General features: G+C 39.2%; 1 protein-coding gene across 2 annotated transcripts; it reads right to left on the reverse strand.

The window, feature by feature from the left end:
* Nucleotides 1-132: 132 nt before the first annotated feature.
* On the reverse strand, nucleotides 133-17668 carry RB195_002114 (uncharacterized protein; the record flags this gene model as incomplete). 2 transcript variants are annotated; one of them, XM_064199204.1, is made up of 6 exons in its annotated part: nucleotides 133-182; nucleotides 250-393; nucleotides 2246-2371; nucleotides 2809-2875; nucleotides 7482-7561; nucleotides 17518-17668. In XM_064199204.1, the coding sequence occupies 6 exons, from the start codon at nucleotides 17666-17668 to the stop codon at nucleotides 133-135; spliced, it is 618 nt and encodes a 205-aa protein (XP_064055085.1). The 2 variants fall into 2 exon arrangements, with proteins under 2 accessions (XP_064055085.1, XP_013309203.2); XM_013453749.2 differs by lacking the exon at nucleotides 17518-17668 and adding an exon at nucleotides 8494-8635.
* Nucleotides 17669-18435: the final 767 nt, after the last annotated feature.

Genomic DNA, 18435 nt, shown 5'->3' on the forward strand with positions numbered 1-18435 from the left:
AATAAAAAAGAATCCATTGATTTAGTTCTACGTAAAACTAATCACAAAAGAGAAAGCTACAACATGGCAGTGTAGAAGAGTACTATGGCAGCACAGATCATTTAAGAAAGGCAGTTCTGGAAAAGCAACACTTCACAGACGATGTTTCAGATCAATCTTTTCTTCGTCGTCGAGGTCGTTGGCTCAAATGAACGATTTTATCGCGTTGAACATCTACTGTACTGTACACTACCATATCCCAGCGCTCACCATATTGTCCGCAATCCGGAAGTTCTCCTTTGGTACGTGAGTGATCAAATTCACGTCCGTATCGGTCCACACACCAGCAATAACCACTGTGACATTGTTCTGGACGATAGAATCCCTCTAAGTCACAACGAGGAAGGAATACTCCTGAAAAGAGGCCAAAAGGTGAAAGGCAAAGATTTCATTTCGCAAAAGGAAGGCCTTTTTATTTCATTGTAGGAATTTGCTTCACAAATCTTGCCGTTAGTTACGTTCTAAATTACACGAACGATTGCAAAAATAAGAGAAAACTGTAGAAATGTTTCCTTTCTGGTGCATGCAACAAACACCGGGTAGCCGTAAGAGCTATAATTTTTTTTTTCGTTTTTGTTCTACATTGTTCTTCTTTAACGGAAAGATGGGAAATTTTGCGAGTTTCGACAAGTACGATGTAATCTAAACCCACTTCACAAGCCTCGTGATTTTCGCCATCTTTCGACGAACATTTCAGATTCAGGAAATAAATTTTAAAAACACTGTAGTTGATATGGTTATTCCAAGTTTCTCGTCGAAAACTTAGAAGGATAGCAAAATTTAGAAATTTCTCATTTAGAAATTTTAAGAATAAGTTTGAAGGTCTTGACATTTTAACTTAATGAAATCACCACTTCGAGTTCTTTTTCAAACATAAGCCTATAAAATTGACTGTAACAATGTTCGAAGTCCTAAGTTTACCTTCCTATGGAGGACCTCAGCTAATAAATATCGAAAGGTTGGAACATTTTTGAGCGCCAGCACTTGCTGAAGTTCTTTAAAATCTTCCCTATTCACAAAAAATTGGAGGTGCTGTGAATCAGCAGAAAATGATTTCAATAAAAATCATTTATAAAATCTCACGCACTAATATGACTGTCATTTTTAACGTGATCCTTTCATTTTGAAGCAAAATTTATATGTTTTGTCGATCCTCTAGCTTGCCCGGTTGACCAGGAAAAACTGTTACCCGCTTAACCAACGAAACTCACTGCGTTGAAGTCGTTGGACATTAAGAGCGTGGCAAATCACACTCTCCCTTCTCCCTCCTCCCATCCCGCATTCCTCGTCCCCGTTTACCCTCATTTTATGAAAATCTCGTGCCGATCTGTTGTGCACTGTAGTTGAGAGCGGTACGCGACCGATGTGAACCATCTCTCATACGCTCACCCGACTGTCATGTTAATCGCCAATCCGCGATTAAATCCTCGTAAAATTCACGACACTGCCGCTACCGTAAACAAAGTTCATCACACGCTTGCACTGTACGGATCCTAAAAGAATCAGAGGCCAGGTCTAAAGAAGAACCGCAGGATGAACAATTTTTAGGACAAATTGTGGCGATAGCTGGGCCGGAATGATTGGTCATGAAGCATCAGTTCATTTGAGAAATGGACGACGAAGGAAAATCTGAATTTTTCAAACCAATAGGAAATGGTGGATGGATCAGTAGAGTTCCCATATCGATACAAAATCAAGAGTAGATCTCAAGCGTAGAAGCGTAGAAATAAAAATTACTGGACGAGGATTAATACGATGGTTTTGGTTCGATAGCTTGATTTTACGTGCTATCTCTACCTTCAGCTTCTTCAAGAAAATGTGTTCACTCCGATGCATTCCGATGTCTGAATTAAAGCTGATCGATTCCTAAGATTATCCATATTTTTCGATCTTCGCTGTTTGCTATGCACCCTCATGCCCTATCCCTCATGCTTCAGCTTAAGCCAACACCAGAAAGCACGGTCAAGAGTTTGTAATTAGGCTCAAAATTTAGATGAAAAGATAATTGGTTTTCAAAATTTTTCAATATAAATGAACTGTTCTAATTTTCTACGTCTAAATGTGTAATCTTAAAGATTCAGGGATAAATAAGAATCACTGCTAATTTCTGAGCTCATTTTCACGCAGATATTATGTAAACAACGTCTTTGTACAGGCAGTCGATGACTCTGAGTTTTTTTTAATCAATGGAGGGTTGGCTGCTCACCTGCCATATGCGGATCCACGGAGTGTTTTGCCTTATGGCAAGGAGGTTCATGACGCAAATCATCGGCAAAAGAGAAGCAGTCGCACCATTCATCTACGGAGATGCTGCCATCGACGACCATATCATCTGAAATAGAAGAAGTTTGTGAGGAGCACTAGAAAATGGTCAAAATTACAGATGTGCCTATTCAGCCCTAAATCCTCAGACGCTTATGAATATAGGCTGGGTAAGAATATTTGGGTTAAGAATACGGTTAAGAAAATCCTGGTCACGTAGCTACCCGACCAAACTCAAAATTTGCACCGACACCCTTTCAAGCCTATTGTTGCGAAGTGTAAAAGGAGAAAAAACATTCTCCGTTTTTTTCCGTAGATTTTCCAGTTCATTGGACTATTGGCAAGTTGAACTTTACCTTTCGCAAACCAGAATACGTCTTTGTGGAACTATAGCTAATGTTGTTTGTTGTTGATGTTGTTGTTGTTTTCCTTTACAGTATTAATAGTTTTATTCTGCTGTCAATTTCCAGTTTTGCAGCTGCAATCGGATCAAAACACGTAACTGACCACACATGTCGATGAACTGAGCCAAACACACTTCACGGCCGTTCCCTTCCAGTGGCATCAGCTCGTCCTGAAATCTACATTCATTGAAATTCCCTTCATCGTGTCCTTTTTAAGTCTGAAAAGTAGTGGTTTGCTATCGAACACCGCTGGTTCTTGTACGAATAGAGAATGCCGAAATCGATCCACGATTTGAGCTTCGCTTTGAAATAGGAATCCTTTGAAATTTTATGTTTCAATGAGCATTTCTCCGTGTACACTTTCTGCATATGTGCATATGAATCTCAGCTGATCACCTCTAGAAAATAGTGCTGGAAATGTGTCGCTAAGAATTCCTACTCTTCGAAGAAAGGCTTTGAAATGCGCTCGTTTTCTTACAATGAACTAGGCGTACCGTAACACTATTTTCTCTATAATTCTGGTTCGATTCCTTCGATTTCTGATCCCTAAGAAGAATATTAAATTGTTGTTATGGCTAGATTAGTTGGTCGTCCTAGGTAGATCCTAGATCGATAGGTGGCCATCTTGATGACCACCTATCGATCAGATCTGAATCAATAACAAACGGGCAAGCAACGCTAAACAAATTTGCCGACGTCCTGTCTGTTGCGGCTGCCGTTCTTATATGATTTGAATCCTGGAGCGCAGAACCTCGATTTTCACGTACTCCTAAAGCTTCATGCATTCTTTTCAACCTCATTTTATGTCTCAACTTTCGGCAAAAGTATTTTTTTCATTGACTGTCCGGTGAGTTTCGCAATCCAAATATAACAATTAATGTAATAAAACTAATGTTCCAAAAATAGTTTTTTTTCGATACTTGCACCATTTTCTGGTGATTTCATACGTAAAAGTTCTTGTGACGTTAACGTCAACGAATTTTTTTTATGAAAGCTTCTAAGAGAGTAAGTGGCTTTGTTCGAATATTTTTAAATCACGACCTATCCTTTTTCTTGCTTTGTGCCGAATAAATCTGCTCCTTTTAAATCCTCTTTTTATGAACTTCCTAGTTCGGGACTTATTTTCGTGAATTTCTTCATAAAAAAGATGTTATTCGGGCATTTCAGGGTGCACATCTCTAAAACGATAGTTAGGGTTTTTAAAAATCATGTGAAATTTCGAACTCTGCTTTGTACAAGAACAATAAAAGGATGAAGGATAAAGCGTCTGGCGTTGGCGGTTGAGATCCGCCACCACATTCACTTCAATTCAGAATCGTTGAGGTTAACGAATGTGTAACTCTGAATATACAGTGACTGGCGGGGCTAGCCGATGTGTCAAGTCTGTGTTTTTATCCCTCCAGCAGGGTGAAGCGTTTAGTTGGGAAAAACACTTCTGAAAGTGACCCCCTCTCCCGCCCTCAAGGAGACCCTCCAGAAAACGACCCACTCATCTCGTTACCTCTATTATAGCCGCTCATAGCAATGAAAAATTAGGTATAATACACAAAATTAAAGAAACAAGTTAGACGCTCAGCAAATAGATCAAAATATTACAATATAGTAAGTGATAATCACCACTATAACGGATATTAATATAAAGTGCTACGAGTGAGAACAACAGAGAAAACATTATAAAATCACTTTCACACTATTTCCCACTATTTCCACGAAATTTCACTCATCGACAATGAAACGAACGGTTGAGAGTCTGATCCCTGCAGGAACTGTTCCATTTCTGCAAAGTTGAAACAACAACTAATACCGAAGCAGAACGCATTTTTAAAGCATTTCCCAATATTTTATTCTTCCTTCACAATTTTACTCATTGACAGTGATGACAAACAATGTTCGATCCCGCTGGAATCACGATTTTTGCAAAACCGGGAAGAAAATTACTGAGAAGAACATTCCACCAGCAATGTTTCAGAAATTGTATTAAGTGCGCTGTTCGCTGCATAGAGTTGTTATTCAGAGGTCATTTTAGCAATTAGAGCCAGGCCTGAATTGGAAAGCACTGCTGGACTGGTCAGATTTTAGTAGCTTGAAATAAATATAATAACGAACTACTGAAGACGCGGACGAAAACAAAGGTCGCTGCTTTCTGTAAAGAGAGATTTGCGCTATAAAAAGGTTAAAATATCTTTTTCAGAGCCCCTCTATGTTTTTTTTTTGAAACTTACTTGAGAAAAAGTCGGGAAATTTAGCGTTTTTCTCAATTTTCCCTTAACTAACTTTTAAGAGAACGAAAAGTACCTGGAAAAAAAGTAAAAATGAATCATGATAGAAAAATCCTCCTCTATAACATTTCAAACCAAATTCTTCTTTACAATCTACGACCCGAGTTATTGGACTTTGTATGAAGCCCCAGAGATTCTGACGCGTAGCCGAAAATCCGAGATTTCGCACTTTTTTCCGTTGTGAGACTACGGTAGTGAGGCTAAAAAACTCGACGCCACATTTTGATAGAGCGTCAAGGAAAACCTTTATATGCAAATTTTGGTCTCTGTAGATGTTATAGTTCTCTCAAAAGCAAGTTGAGAAGAACTCGAAAATTTGAGGCCAAATCTAGAATTTTTCCCAACTATGTTGCAAAATAACTAGGAAAGCTGGAAGCACCAAAATTTGTAGAAATATAGATGAAATCTCTCTGCAAATCGCAGCCAACTTTATTGCATAAAATTCACTTTGAGCGTCGATCCTAATTGCGCCTGCAGCTTTTTTTCGTTCTGTAACAGCACACAAATTGCTTTTGCGAGTAAGAGTAATCACTGTCGGGTGAGAAATGTGCTCTTTTAACTCTCGTACATTAAATGAAAAGAACCCCGCTTTTGTCAGGGATTGATCCCTGACAGTCGCAATGAAACGGCGACACATCACTTTGCTCAATCGAACGGCAGTGGTATTTTGCATCAACTGGCTTTTCCTACGGCCTCTTAGTACTCAATACGAAGTTACCTCTGGTTAGCTCCATTTCTTATAAGTAATAATATAGAAATTTGCAATACATAGATTTGATGGTTGATGGTGCAATACTCATATCCAGCTAAATTCTTAGGAGGGTCAAATTTTTTATCTGGTCATGTGTATTTGAAACACATTGTTTTTCATTTCGTTACTTTTATAACTTCTATTATACTATTCACAATGCGCTGTATTTACTTCGTTATTTGATGGTTTGTCCTCAAATTGACAGCTGATTGTGGATTCCGGATACTCCTTTGTTTTGACTCCTTCTCTGACTCGGTATTTTCTACTTTCTTGATGGAATTTTTCTTAAAACAATTTGATTTAAAGCAAGGCTGCAAGATAGTTAGTTAGTTTAGAATGCACTGTATTATTTACATTTATTTTGCCTACGTATTCACAACCAGTCGTATTTATCTTGATCTCTATGTCCTTCTCTCTTTTGTATTTTCCCAAACTATGTAGTCCTAGACCAAAAAGTGCGGAGTTGTATCAGCAAAATCTTTGAAAAATACTTCACGCCGTTTATTTCTTCAACATTTTGCACCCCTTGATATGTGTTCATCTAACCTAGACTACCGCCTTGTCTTTTCCGCTTGCTCTCTTCAATTTTTCTCCTCCTCTGGCAAGCCTTACGACCCCCTGCTTCTCCGACGCTCCTCTTACAACCCCCTGTTGAGAAATTCTCAACGCACGCCTAACGCTGCCTCCCAGACAAGTCTGGTACCAATTTATCGAGCCCGGAGGGATGAAGGGCTTGACGGGCACTAGGGCGGATTCAAACCTCCGATCGATCGTCCAGGCAGCGGATCCTCTAACCGACTGCGCTAGACCCGCTCCTACAGGAGCAATAACGGAAATAATATTAGATAAATGAATGATATCGTTACTCATCGTTTCTGACATCGTGACATCGCCGTAATACCTCAACCTAAAATTAGAGGCTACGTAACAAACATCACGTAATTTCGTTTGTCCAAGAGATTTCCCGCTAACATTTTCGCTGTTAATCCGTTTAGAGTGCTTTGGTACACACTTCGGGGAACTCCTCTCACTATTTTCCCGCTGTTGTTGCTGTAACACAGGTACCCAAATACAGGATTTCAAGAAGAATAACAGTTCGTCAGAATGTGGTATTTTCCAATTTTCAACCGTGATGCGGCACCGGTGAGCCACTGAGGACGCGGTTTTGAGCCTTATGGCACACCGGTGACACAATCACTCAGATATGATCTCTTAACTGTGACAATTTGAACTCTAAAAAGCGAATTATTCTACTAATAGTTTTAAAGGAGTTTTAGTAGCTCAGGCGAAATTGGAAGACTTTCCAGCAATTTATCGTGTCCTCATCCTTCCAGATAACTGCAGTAGCTATTCTATGGAGGCCTTGATTAATCTTGGCGGTTTCGAACCATCGACCACAGAAACGTGGTGTTGATCTCTTACCACTTTGATGATGCATACGTTCACTTCTACATTCAAGTAAAGCAGACGTATATAAGAAAATGAGTACGATACAACTAAGCTACGGTAGCAACTCGCAGAGCCTTCATCGATATGTTAATGATTTCTCGAGACACTATTTCAGCATGAATGCAAGACGGGATTTTTGCAAGAAAAAGGGAGGCTCCCTCGATTGTTCTCGAAAATGAATAATTTAGTTTGCGGCCTTCATTTAATAGATGACGCATTGGATTCTATTCTATGCATTTTTGATGAGAATGGATATGAAAAGGCTTTAATGTGGCATAATTGAGCCATTTCTCGCACCTTTGAGAGTAGTCCGTCATTATCGCCATCCCACTGTTGGAACATCCATGCCACGTCGTTGCGACAAGCGATTTTATGTGCTGAAACAGATGGAGTCAACTTGAGAGTGGAGTATCTCCGGAGAAAAAAGTAAATTCGTCCATTCATATGGGGACGACACTTTTACGCTCTAGTCGCTTTTACGATTGTAAAGGAAAATGGGTCGAGTTGCCCCTGGTCATACATAGAGAAGCCGTTAAAGGCATCACCCCACGAATCTGAGATGGTGCAGATTTCCGGTGGAGTATTCTTGTAAGGGATAGTAGATTATGGATAGGAAGGTGATTCCGTCCATTTTTTCCTAATTGCCGCAAAAAACGGCCCAGAAGATACGGCTTCGGGCGTTCCGGCGAGCTATTTTCTACGAGAAGCTCGATTGGAGCGCGCCAGCCTTGTGCACGCGCCGCATATACGAATACTCCACCTGAAATCCGCACCACCTCAGATTCGTGGGGTGATATCTTTAAGTTACTCAGGTAAAATTCTGCTTGAAGAGGCGAGAGCATGTGATAGAAGCAGGAAATTCCAAATCCTCATCTGTTACCTGTGTAATAACTTGTAATTATTTATTTCGACTAGGAAGATGGTAATTATTTATTTGTGTATTTATTCATAAACTCATAATTGTTGATTTTAGATGGCTATGTACAGACTGCGGAGATTCGAGTCTTTTCTTGACTAAATTTCTGAAAAATTAGGATTCTTTTTTTTTGCTGTGTTCCAGCAACAGATGGAAAAAAATTGAGCGATAGTTTCAGGAATTCTGGATCAATAGTTGAAATTAATTTCACAATAGTTCATAATAGTAGTAATGACAAAATGATAATATAAATAACAATAAATAATACTCATAATAATGGTTTTTCACTGACGATAGCTGCACTGGTTTTTCATAGTTTTCTGGTTCCAATTTTAGCAATTTTCCAAGAAATTTCTGGATTTTTTTTTGGATCCCAATGCAGCAGGTCATTACCGTATACGTTTCGATTGATCATTTCCACGTCTACTTCGGCGAATTCAATCTTTATTCCATTTTTCTTTTCTTTTGTTCTTTCGTTTTTATATACATGATGTTCCGCGAAAATTGCTTGTTCCTCCTTTTCAAATCTATACATGAGCTTCCTTTTTTGTAGTTCTCATGAGCCATTAACATCATTTTTTTTCCATCTCAATTTTGTAATGGATGAAAATTACCACATTTCTAATAAAAAACCTTAAGATTATTTGTCTAGAATCCTCCTGTCCACATGTAACATGTGGCATGGGCATGAGTCCAAGGGATTACTAGACGCATGAGCTTCACGTGCCACTTTTACGTTTGCTGTCAATATAGGCGTAAAATTCTTCGTGAGTTTCTGTTTTATTTAGGCCTTAGGGTCTCAGGCAGTTCTTCTTTCGTATCTTGGTGATAAGAACCTTCCGATTATCATCATGTCAAGGCTTTTTTTTCTGAGCTATGAAACTTATAAATGGAGTTAGCATGTGAAGTTTCTGCAGTTTTCCTGAGCTAACTTTCGTTTTGGGCAAAATTCCTTCCAGATATATGTGTACTCCCAAGAAAAAAAAGTTGACAACGTTTCATCTACATCTTCTCTTCCACTGATGAAAAATGACATTTGTTTTGCATATGTGACCTTCCCACCACCTCCTCCTCACGTATTCCCATTACTTACAGGTTTCTGCCAAAAAAATCTACCATAAATCTTTAGAACACGACATCGTTCCCACGGCTCTACTCATAGAGAGTAATCACTGTCAGATGGCCTTCACCCCCGTGTGCTGACCGGCCACCGGCCGGCCTTCGCCAACAGTCGGGAGTCGAATTCGTGTGCTGCACCCTAAACTTGAAATGGGTGTCATCTACCTTGATAACAACCGATGACCGATGACTACCTCTGACTCACGCATTTCTTTGCCCAGAAAAAGCGCGTGGGCGGATCACATGTTCAAAATGTGGTTTCTTCACTAAATATGCAACGTATCGGCAATTTTCCAAATAATCCGGTGAAAGTAATCCCGTAAGATGAAAGTGGTCGTCGCGTCGATGCGGCAGCAGGTGCGGGGACCGAAAATACTTCAGCTATATCTAATTTATTATCTCTAATGGTTGAAAACGACCCTACGGCAGCCGTTAAGTTATGGATTACGCATTCTCGTGAAAATGCTAAACGCAAGTCTCATTTCATATCAGTCATGCCTACTACCTTTGAACAGTATACGACATCTCAGAGCGCTGGCAGCGGTCTCGTCTAAGTGTGGAGAAACTCGAATCTTTCTAATATTTGAGTTTTTGGGAAAGGATTCATGAAATTCCTAGCTTCTTCAGCGCATATTTATTACACTCAATGTTTCCACCAGAACTTCTGTGCACAGAAATGTCAAAACTTGAAACCAAACTGGAGTACGCCTATAATTTATCCGTGGATAATCATGTGAGAAATTCTAGAAACCGCAAGTCATCAACAACATTACAATTATGCGATGGCGACTGCGGCCTTAAATTACATGATAATTAGTGTGCGCCGTGAGCGAAAAGGAAGGAAATTATGTCAGTCTGAAATATTTGAACAATTATGATTTCGTCCCTGTTTCAGATACGGATTCTACAAAGAAATTAGAAAAACAGAGCGAGCATTGTTGCACTAGCCAATAACCGCTGTGACGCAATTTTACGGCAGTTTCCACGTTTCTTTTTCCTGAAAAGGACGTAATATCGCGCAAATAATTGGGGCCTGAGTAAACAGCAAAGAACTACTAGCACATATCTACGAGGCAAATATTATTGTTGATGTGTTTGAAGATTTCTGTTAATAACCGCTGGATAAATATCTGCAGAAATGGTAGAGTAGATTTTCTTCATTTTCTAATCTCGTAGTTTGATCTTTTCCCTTAAGTCCTCAGTTTAAATTGATACTGCGGGATTATTGATCGATTGAGCTGTGACAAGACAACGGCAACGAAACACTTTTACATACCCAGTCTGAAAGCGATGCAATTTTTACGCTCGTGTGTATCCAACAATTTCGAATTTAAAATTCTATTCCGTATTAAGTAAAGCGATCAAGTGTGGCATGCTGTGTCTTACAGTCCCTGTAGTCCTACAGGGGATAACAAGGGTCCCACTTCGAGTGGAATCGGGTATGTAATAACACCAAGTTTCAGGTCGTTTTGACCCGACACTATGTGCACAGATAATGACACTTATGTCTACCTGCACTACTGCAACAAGAGTTCGACTGGGGCAGAGCAGTGGTCATAGAGAGTAGGTATCAGGATCAGAATTTGAAAAGAGTGTCGCGGCTCCCGAGGTAAACGTAGCCACCGCACCCTGTTTAATCATGGAGCAGAGCCCTTTTAGACCATGATAATGAGCTATGAGGACAACGGTAGTCTATGATTAGAAACAAAACACCGGCGTGCCAGACCGAGCCCGCCTGTTCGGGGGATAAAGTGTTCATAATCGTCTTTGTGGGTGAACAGAGTGTTGTTCTGGGTTTTTTGTTTGCATTTTTATTTTCATTAAATTACGTAAAAGATAGGTTCTCTGTTTGTTTCTTCACTAAACGTCCGAGAAAAAGTGTACAAATTTACATTCTGGTCACTTGTTGGTACGAAGTTTCGCGAGAAGAAAAAAAAAGTTAAAGTTTGGCAAAGTTTACCTCTAGAATAAAACTTTGTCGTAGGCTTGTGTTTTTTTTCGGATTTTTGACTTTTTTCGCTGTCATCTAGTGCACAGCTTCTAAAAATTAATTGCACTTTGAAACTGGTAACGGTCGGATTGAACTACTTTTAAGCAAGAACTTAGAAGGGGAGGAAGAGTGAAAAACCTTAAGCTTTTTTCAGACTTAAAATTCCATAGGTAAATTTTGAAGATATTCTTGGCCCCGTGAATGCGGCATCAAAACCGAATCCAATCAAGCAGAAGTCATCAACAAGGGAATGATAGCCGATTTAAAACTAGATAGTTATAGAAAATGGTGTCAACCATACAATTTGAAATTATCTTCAATGGATTCCATCCAAAGAAGTCATTAAATTCCTGTTTTTCAATCGCTTCGCTTGAAGACTTCGTTGTTAAATGGCAGCGTACAATACAAGGGTCAATGTATGTCTGCATGACTGAGGTGACAAATTTAAACATTAAAAAAAATGTATTGAAACCAAATTCTCCCAATTTTTTAGCACTGTGCTTCTAACACTTCTTATCTTCGTTTTCCAATTTCTTCTGTTCTGAGAAAAATTGTCGGTAGAATGGTTGGAGCGATTACGTTATCCCTTACGCATGCTGATGTGCATTGAACGAGCGCCTTGCGAACGAGGCTCATCCTCGACGTTCGACTAGTTCGACGCTGTGGGTGGAGGTTCGAAACTAAACCCTATCATATTTGTGTGTGCTAGTTTTTGAGCGCTACAGCTTCATAAGAATACGTGTTTCGTTTGAGAAGAGGAGGAGAGTGAAGAAGGTGTACGTCACGAGAAACGTCGAGAAAATCCAGTAGTTGCGACTCCTCGGAGACGCGTCGCGGACGGAGCCGCTGCAAACATAAAATAATAACGTAACCGCGACCATAAACACATAGGAAAGTGAACCGAATATTAATTTGTAGCGGAAACGATTGACGATACGTAGCGTAGAAACTATCCTATATCTGAAAATTGAGCCATATTTTATCTTCATGCTGTGGTGCTTTTGTTGTGCTGCGCTCCTGTCACTGAAGGTCTGTCCTCCTCCCGATCTACACCCTTTATTTATCAAGTGGAATGTCTTGACAAAATGGTGCTATTATATCGCTGATTGTGTTAGAATTTCTTAACGGAACCTTCACTGGCACTGAATAGTTCGGTAGTTCGATCCTGTATTCCACAACTAGACAGTAACAAGAGCATAGTATCCTTATTTCTACGAATTGCTGGTTTTGCCTTTATATTTCCTTCGTATCCTATTACTAACATAAAGTACTCATATCCTTAGGGTGGTGATCCACAATTACAATTTTTTTAGCATAGTTAATATTTTATGCAGTAAAAATTTGAAATTCAATACGTGAATATTCGAGATTGGGTGACCCGGTTTTGGTTTTTTAGTTGCATCTATTCTCCTCAATTTTTGGAAAAAAATACTTTGTATTTTTAACGTTTTCAACTAATTTACTGAGTGCGAGTTTTTTTTCAGTCGCGAAAAGGTCACCTAAATTTAACTCCATTCCGAAATTTCCGCGGCTTAATTTGGAATTCCAATTACATCTTCATTACCTCGTTGCTGTCCCTCTTTTGTGCAGACGAAAATTGGTAAGGAAAACCCATAAAACCAGTAGATGCTGCTGAAGTATCGGTCTTATCTACATCTTCAAAAAAGCGTGAGAAGTATAACTGAAATCTAACTAGGACTTGTTTGAGCTAGAAGATTTATTATCCATTTCTTACCCTTATTCGAAAAAAGAATTCCCAGAATTACTGGATATTTGTCACTGACCTTTTCCTTCTTATTTGGACATCTTGGTTCATGCCGTCGTTTCACGCGCATGTCCTCACATTGTCACAGCTTCGCGACTCACATTCGTACTTATCTTAATCTTTGATCTGGAGAAGTTGCACTCTCTCAGTGAGAGTAGATAATCTTTCGATAAGTATCTGGTGTGAACTTTCGCGTTTGCGGGTTTCATACTGGTTACCAGTCTAAATTCGCAGCGAAACCATCACATTCTGAGATGCTTTGTCTGTTAGTCATTTTTCTTTTTTGAACGACGTTTCGCCGTTTATTCGGTTGCATCACTCATTTGTTCAGCTGATTCGATTTGGGATGAAATTTATCGCTTGTCAGTCGAGAATTCCACTTAGTTTTTAGTTTCTTATCAGTTCTACTGTATCCATAAATGATCCTCATCATGCATCCATTTCGACCCAGCTCATTTATTCTACTTTTCTCGCTTTTAAAACACGAACAACACTTCCATTCTCTAAAGTGGATCAATAAATTTTGTGGTTAGGGAAGTTTGAACAGTCCTTTTGTTGGACGATGCAAGAGAACTCGATGGAAGCGTATGAAAGCAACTATGAAGAGCGATAAAGTTGATATACTGGTTGAAGTAGTTAGCTGAAATAGTCAGAATGGAGAACCGCCACTTTTTCTACCAATCTCTCTATTTTTCCCACTTTGCTTTTCAATCCGGGCACGATTTTAAACTAAGTTTTGGAATAGGTTTTTTTCTCGCTTGCTCTTTTTCTTATTTTCGCAGCGACTCACTGTAGAATAAGTGTAGCGCGAGCGGGTTAAGCACAAGTTCGCACCTATGCATTACTGGCCAGTTCTTAAGCGCGAACAGAACCTTGTTGTGGCTAGTGGTGGGAAAGAGTAATGTGGTGAGAAAAAGCTTATGAAAAAAGCTGAGAAAAAAAAAACAGGATTGGAAGCAAAATGGAGTTGTTGAAGGTGGATATTTCCCATAAAAACAATATAAAAAGATGAAATGAGATAACAATAAATAAGATAACAAGAAAAAACTAACAAAAACGGAAATTGAAAGGGATTTCTAAACCTTTAGAGGAATTTGCTGGAATTTTCGCACTGCATTTCTAAGTAGCGGATTTCACGCAATCTCCTATTCTTTCAAAAACCTCCAAATATTCAATTTTGATCCAAGTGCCATTGTCATTTCTTATCAGTCTAATGTGCTCTTTGCTAAAGTTATTGATTGATCTAGGAGACAGTGAGGTTGATCGTTGGTATTCCGTTCCGCGCCGATTTTCCGACGAATTATCTGTGTTCCCGATATTTTCCAGAAGATCGAGCAAACATTCGTTAACCGGCCGCTATCGCTGTTCTTCAGCCAGTCCACTGCACTGGCTTCTGTTTGTTTTTGCTTGTTGAGTCGTTTCTTCTTCCTGGTCTGACCCTCTCTCAACGTATTTCTCTCTCCCTCTTTTGGGTCTCCCACCACCTGCTTCTCCACTGTCCTTCGCCCCTCAAGTTCGTCCCCGTACTGAGTTCTCATTCGGTTCCCGCCCTTCCTTCACCTTGCCGGTGTCCACCCCCCGTGGTGTTCGGCCCCTTCTACTCAGTGAGCGGGGACTCCGCCCCTTCACTGAGAACCGACCGCATCCTTGCGCACGCGACTTACGCACGCTAGGATTGTGAATTGTTGCTATGTGCTTATGGGACGCATGGAACGTTCATCTTTCTGGAGCATATCACTGAATCCTCCCTTTTTGTCCTACCTCTATAACATGAAGCGTGATTTCAAGTTTTATTTAGTTATCTTAGGAATAATCCTTAATATCTCGGCTACTCCGGTCTAGATCCCCTGTAATTAACCTCCGCCTACTTGAAAAGGAGCGAAAAGTACTTATTTTTAGTGCCCAAATTAAGTGAGCCTCTTTGGTTCACACTTTAAATTCGAACTTTTAATTTCTTCTTCATCTAAATTAAATTGCAATTTTTAAAGTTATCTTCTCACTATTTCTTCCATCCATTGTCATTCTACTTCTTCTTTCCAGCTTAAGAGAAGATTTCTACCTTCCAACTTTTACTTTCCAGTTTTTTTTAAGTCCTAGCAGGATTTTCCTTTAAGAGATATAATTTATTTCTTTTAGAAACAAACCAATACTATTCCATTCTTCATTCCTTGCTCATTCATGCTTCATTCTTCTACGGCATTAGGAATCTTCGGTGCAATCCGAAAAAGGAAGTATTTGAAACTAAATTTTAAGAAGCCCTCCCACAGATCTTAACGTAGAATTAGAAAGGAAGAATTCAAGAGATCTCATGAATTCGTTAATTATTTGGAGGAAGGTAACTGATAACTCTACTTATGTGCAGGGCAACTTTTTCCCTAACGTTAGGTTTTTATATCTTTTAGTTTTCTTTTTCAGATTTTTTCTTCTCGATAGTGCTTGCTATTAATTGTTACATTTGTTTCTAAGTGTCTTTTTCTCAGAACTCCTCGTTCTCTATTGACTCTTTTTACCTTCCCTTTTCTCTCCTTTTCTGTTATATTTCTACTTAACTACAAACAATCTCAGTTGAAATTAAGAAAAAGAAGGAGTACACCTAATGTTTTGTAATCGGAAAATAGTGCGAGTGTACACTTCTTTTCAAAAGAAACGCCAATTCATTTGATTTCTTGAGAAACTGACTTTCTTGCTTTCATTTCGTTTATTTAAACTATTCATAAAAGCATATGCAGTTTCTCGCTAAATTTCTTTCTTGCGCTACTACATTTCTCTTCCTGGCTCTTTCATCATTTTCCAAATATACGAGGGCAGTTCGAACGGCGTTCCTTATCTTTCATGCACGAGCGATTTCGAGATTTCCTTGCATTTTCTACGAGGCGTTGTGTTATTTCCGTCGAACACTACAATTTTTCATCTTTCGCGATTTTTGATTGCGGTCATAAATTCGCTTCACTGTTAAAATAGCTTTGAAAGGGGTTTTCTTACGTACATTGATGTAATTTTGTCCAATTTTTCAACATTTTAACGACATAATTACGGTTGTTGTCGATATTTTCGGAATTTTTCTCTAGTTGAGATATTATTACTTATTACTATTGAAAGTTTGGTAGTTTTCCGGCTTTTAAATCAGAATCTTAAAGGACATTAAACGAATAGGGAGCGTCATATCTATAGCCAAGTTGTTCAAAGACAAAAGAATGAGATAGCAGCGAATTCGTTCGAACAACTGCAATGTCTTCTCAGACAACGTAAAATATAAAAGTGACTAGGTTTTCTCGACTGCTTTCAACATTTTCCATCTGCTAAACTGCAATTTAATGTGAACTTGCATCGTTCACATTTTGGCTCATCTTCATTCCATTTTTCACTTATATTTCCATTATGTGGCGAATTTTTAGTCTTTTCATAAATATTGTTATATTCGCCTTGGTTACAGCCTGGGAACGCCGGTGGCTGACTTGCCCCACTCCTGAATGAGAATGGCCTTTGATGAAACAAAATTACTGAGACTTCAGACTTCGAACAAAGTTCAGAAAAAAGTCGTTGGCAAAAACAAGAAACCACATATTCTGTAAACATTATCCTTGTTCCTCATCTTCTACATGGATCTATCTTCTACCATTCTTTACACTTTTTAAATTTTTTACAATTTGGGAGCAAACGTGTTGCGCTTAGCCTCCGCTGGCCCCCAAGATGTTTTCGAGAGCGTTTTCTGCCCACGATGTCGAGGTGAGGGATTTAACGTTTGCATCGTTGGTTGGGTACGCCTCATGGTTGCTCCCTGCACATTTCACGTGGAGTTGCCAGATTCCTTTGTTCTGTATTTCATTCTGCTAGATCTTATAGAATAAAGAGGAGTTACGCTTAATTCTCAGTGTCCTGCTAGCGTAAGAATTTAATCTCAATTTCCAAAGAATTATAATTGTATGAATTTACTAAAAAAGAATTTTATGGGAGTTTGCTCATGTAGGCTGACGTAGGTCTACATCCTTCGTTCAGATCGCTGTAGAACATGCGCCGTCTCCCAGTTTAATGACCTTTTTCATCCGTGATTTGAAGGGTCAAGCGGGTCATATTAAAGTGCTAGATAAAGGTCGTAGATGAATGCTCTTTACAACTATCCGCACGTTTTGTGAAAAAAAGTTAGGACTGGTAGATCAAGACTATCATCAAATCAAATCTCGTCCAATTTTGAAAAATCTAAAGATCTGAATCTAAAGATTAATCGTGATGTCATATTCTTATGATTTCTATCGCTTTCTCCAGCTTCAATTTTCTCCCACTTTCAATAACTTTGACTCATCGATCATCTTCGAATCTCACAAGTAACTAGACCCGTTGAAAACGTAAAGTCTACATTAGGGGTTTCATTGGAAGGTGAAGCAAAGATATGAACCTACTTCTATTCCAATTTCCATATGCTCAGAAATTTCTTGGTTATTCTGGATCTGCATTCTTCCCGTACAAATTGTGTTTCTGAGGATTCATTTTTGCAATGTTTTTTAAATGGAAATATTGCTACAGCTCCTTCCAAAATGTCACTAACCCACATTTTGGAACAATCCTTTCCGCTTGTCACCAAATTTACCATCGTTCTCGAGTTTTCCCCCGTTTGCTCCAGGTCTATTCCTCATCCTTATTCTAGTTATCCTGTCGAATTCTGTTTCCAAAACGTCTTCCGACATTATATCCGTCATCTCTCATCATGTAACAGCAAAATTCCCCAGACTACTGTAGACCTCTCATTTTCAGCCATAGTCACTCACAGTGTCTCTTGTTTTGATAATCTACTTGAAGAGTTTCTCTCAATGGTTTCTACACGGGCTCCCGTTAAAAATACACCTTTTGCCCCTGAGAAATTTCCTCGCCAAAAAAAACCTTCAGATTCTCAGGATTTGTTCCAATGAATTCCAGAAATCACATTCGCCGTAACAACGTTGTCAGCGCTATAGGAAAGATTCAACACAGTGAAACAACATCACGTTGAAAACCTTTGGTCATGGTCACGATATGGTAAACACGTCCTTTGGTCACATGACAACCAAAGGACGTGCTCGCCACCACGAAGTACTAAGATTAATTGTCTTTGCATTAAAAACTACCCATTTGGGGCTTTATTGGAATAGCGAACAGCATTACAACTCGCCCTTAGGCATCATGTCGACTTTCTATTTCTAAAGCTACCGGTGCGTCAAATATAACAAGTTCACCTTTTTCCGTACGAATTTGAAAGGACTTCTTGTTCTACAAGAATATCGACCTTGGATAACTCCATTTTGGCCTCCTGCCAGCTCTTTCTGAGCTGTTATCTCTGACATCTTAAGCCCATCTCCGAATTTCCTTCTTCACTCTCCAAATTTGAGCACTTCAATATCCAAACAGCTAGTCAAATACCGCTTATTCCTTCCTATCGAGCCATTATAACTTGTAATCCTTCCGTAGGAGTGGTGGGATTTTTTTTCCA

This window comes from Necator americanus, chromosome IV (genome assembly GCF_031761385.1).
Source record: "Necator americanus strain Aroian chromosome IV, whole genome shotgun sequence".
Taxonomy (NCBI): domain Eukaryota; kingdom Metazoa; phylum Nematoda; class Chromadorea; order Rhabditida; family Ancylostomatidae; genus Necator; species Necator americanus.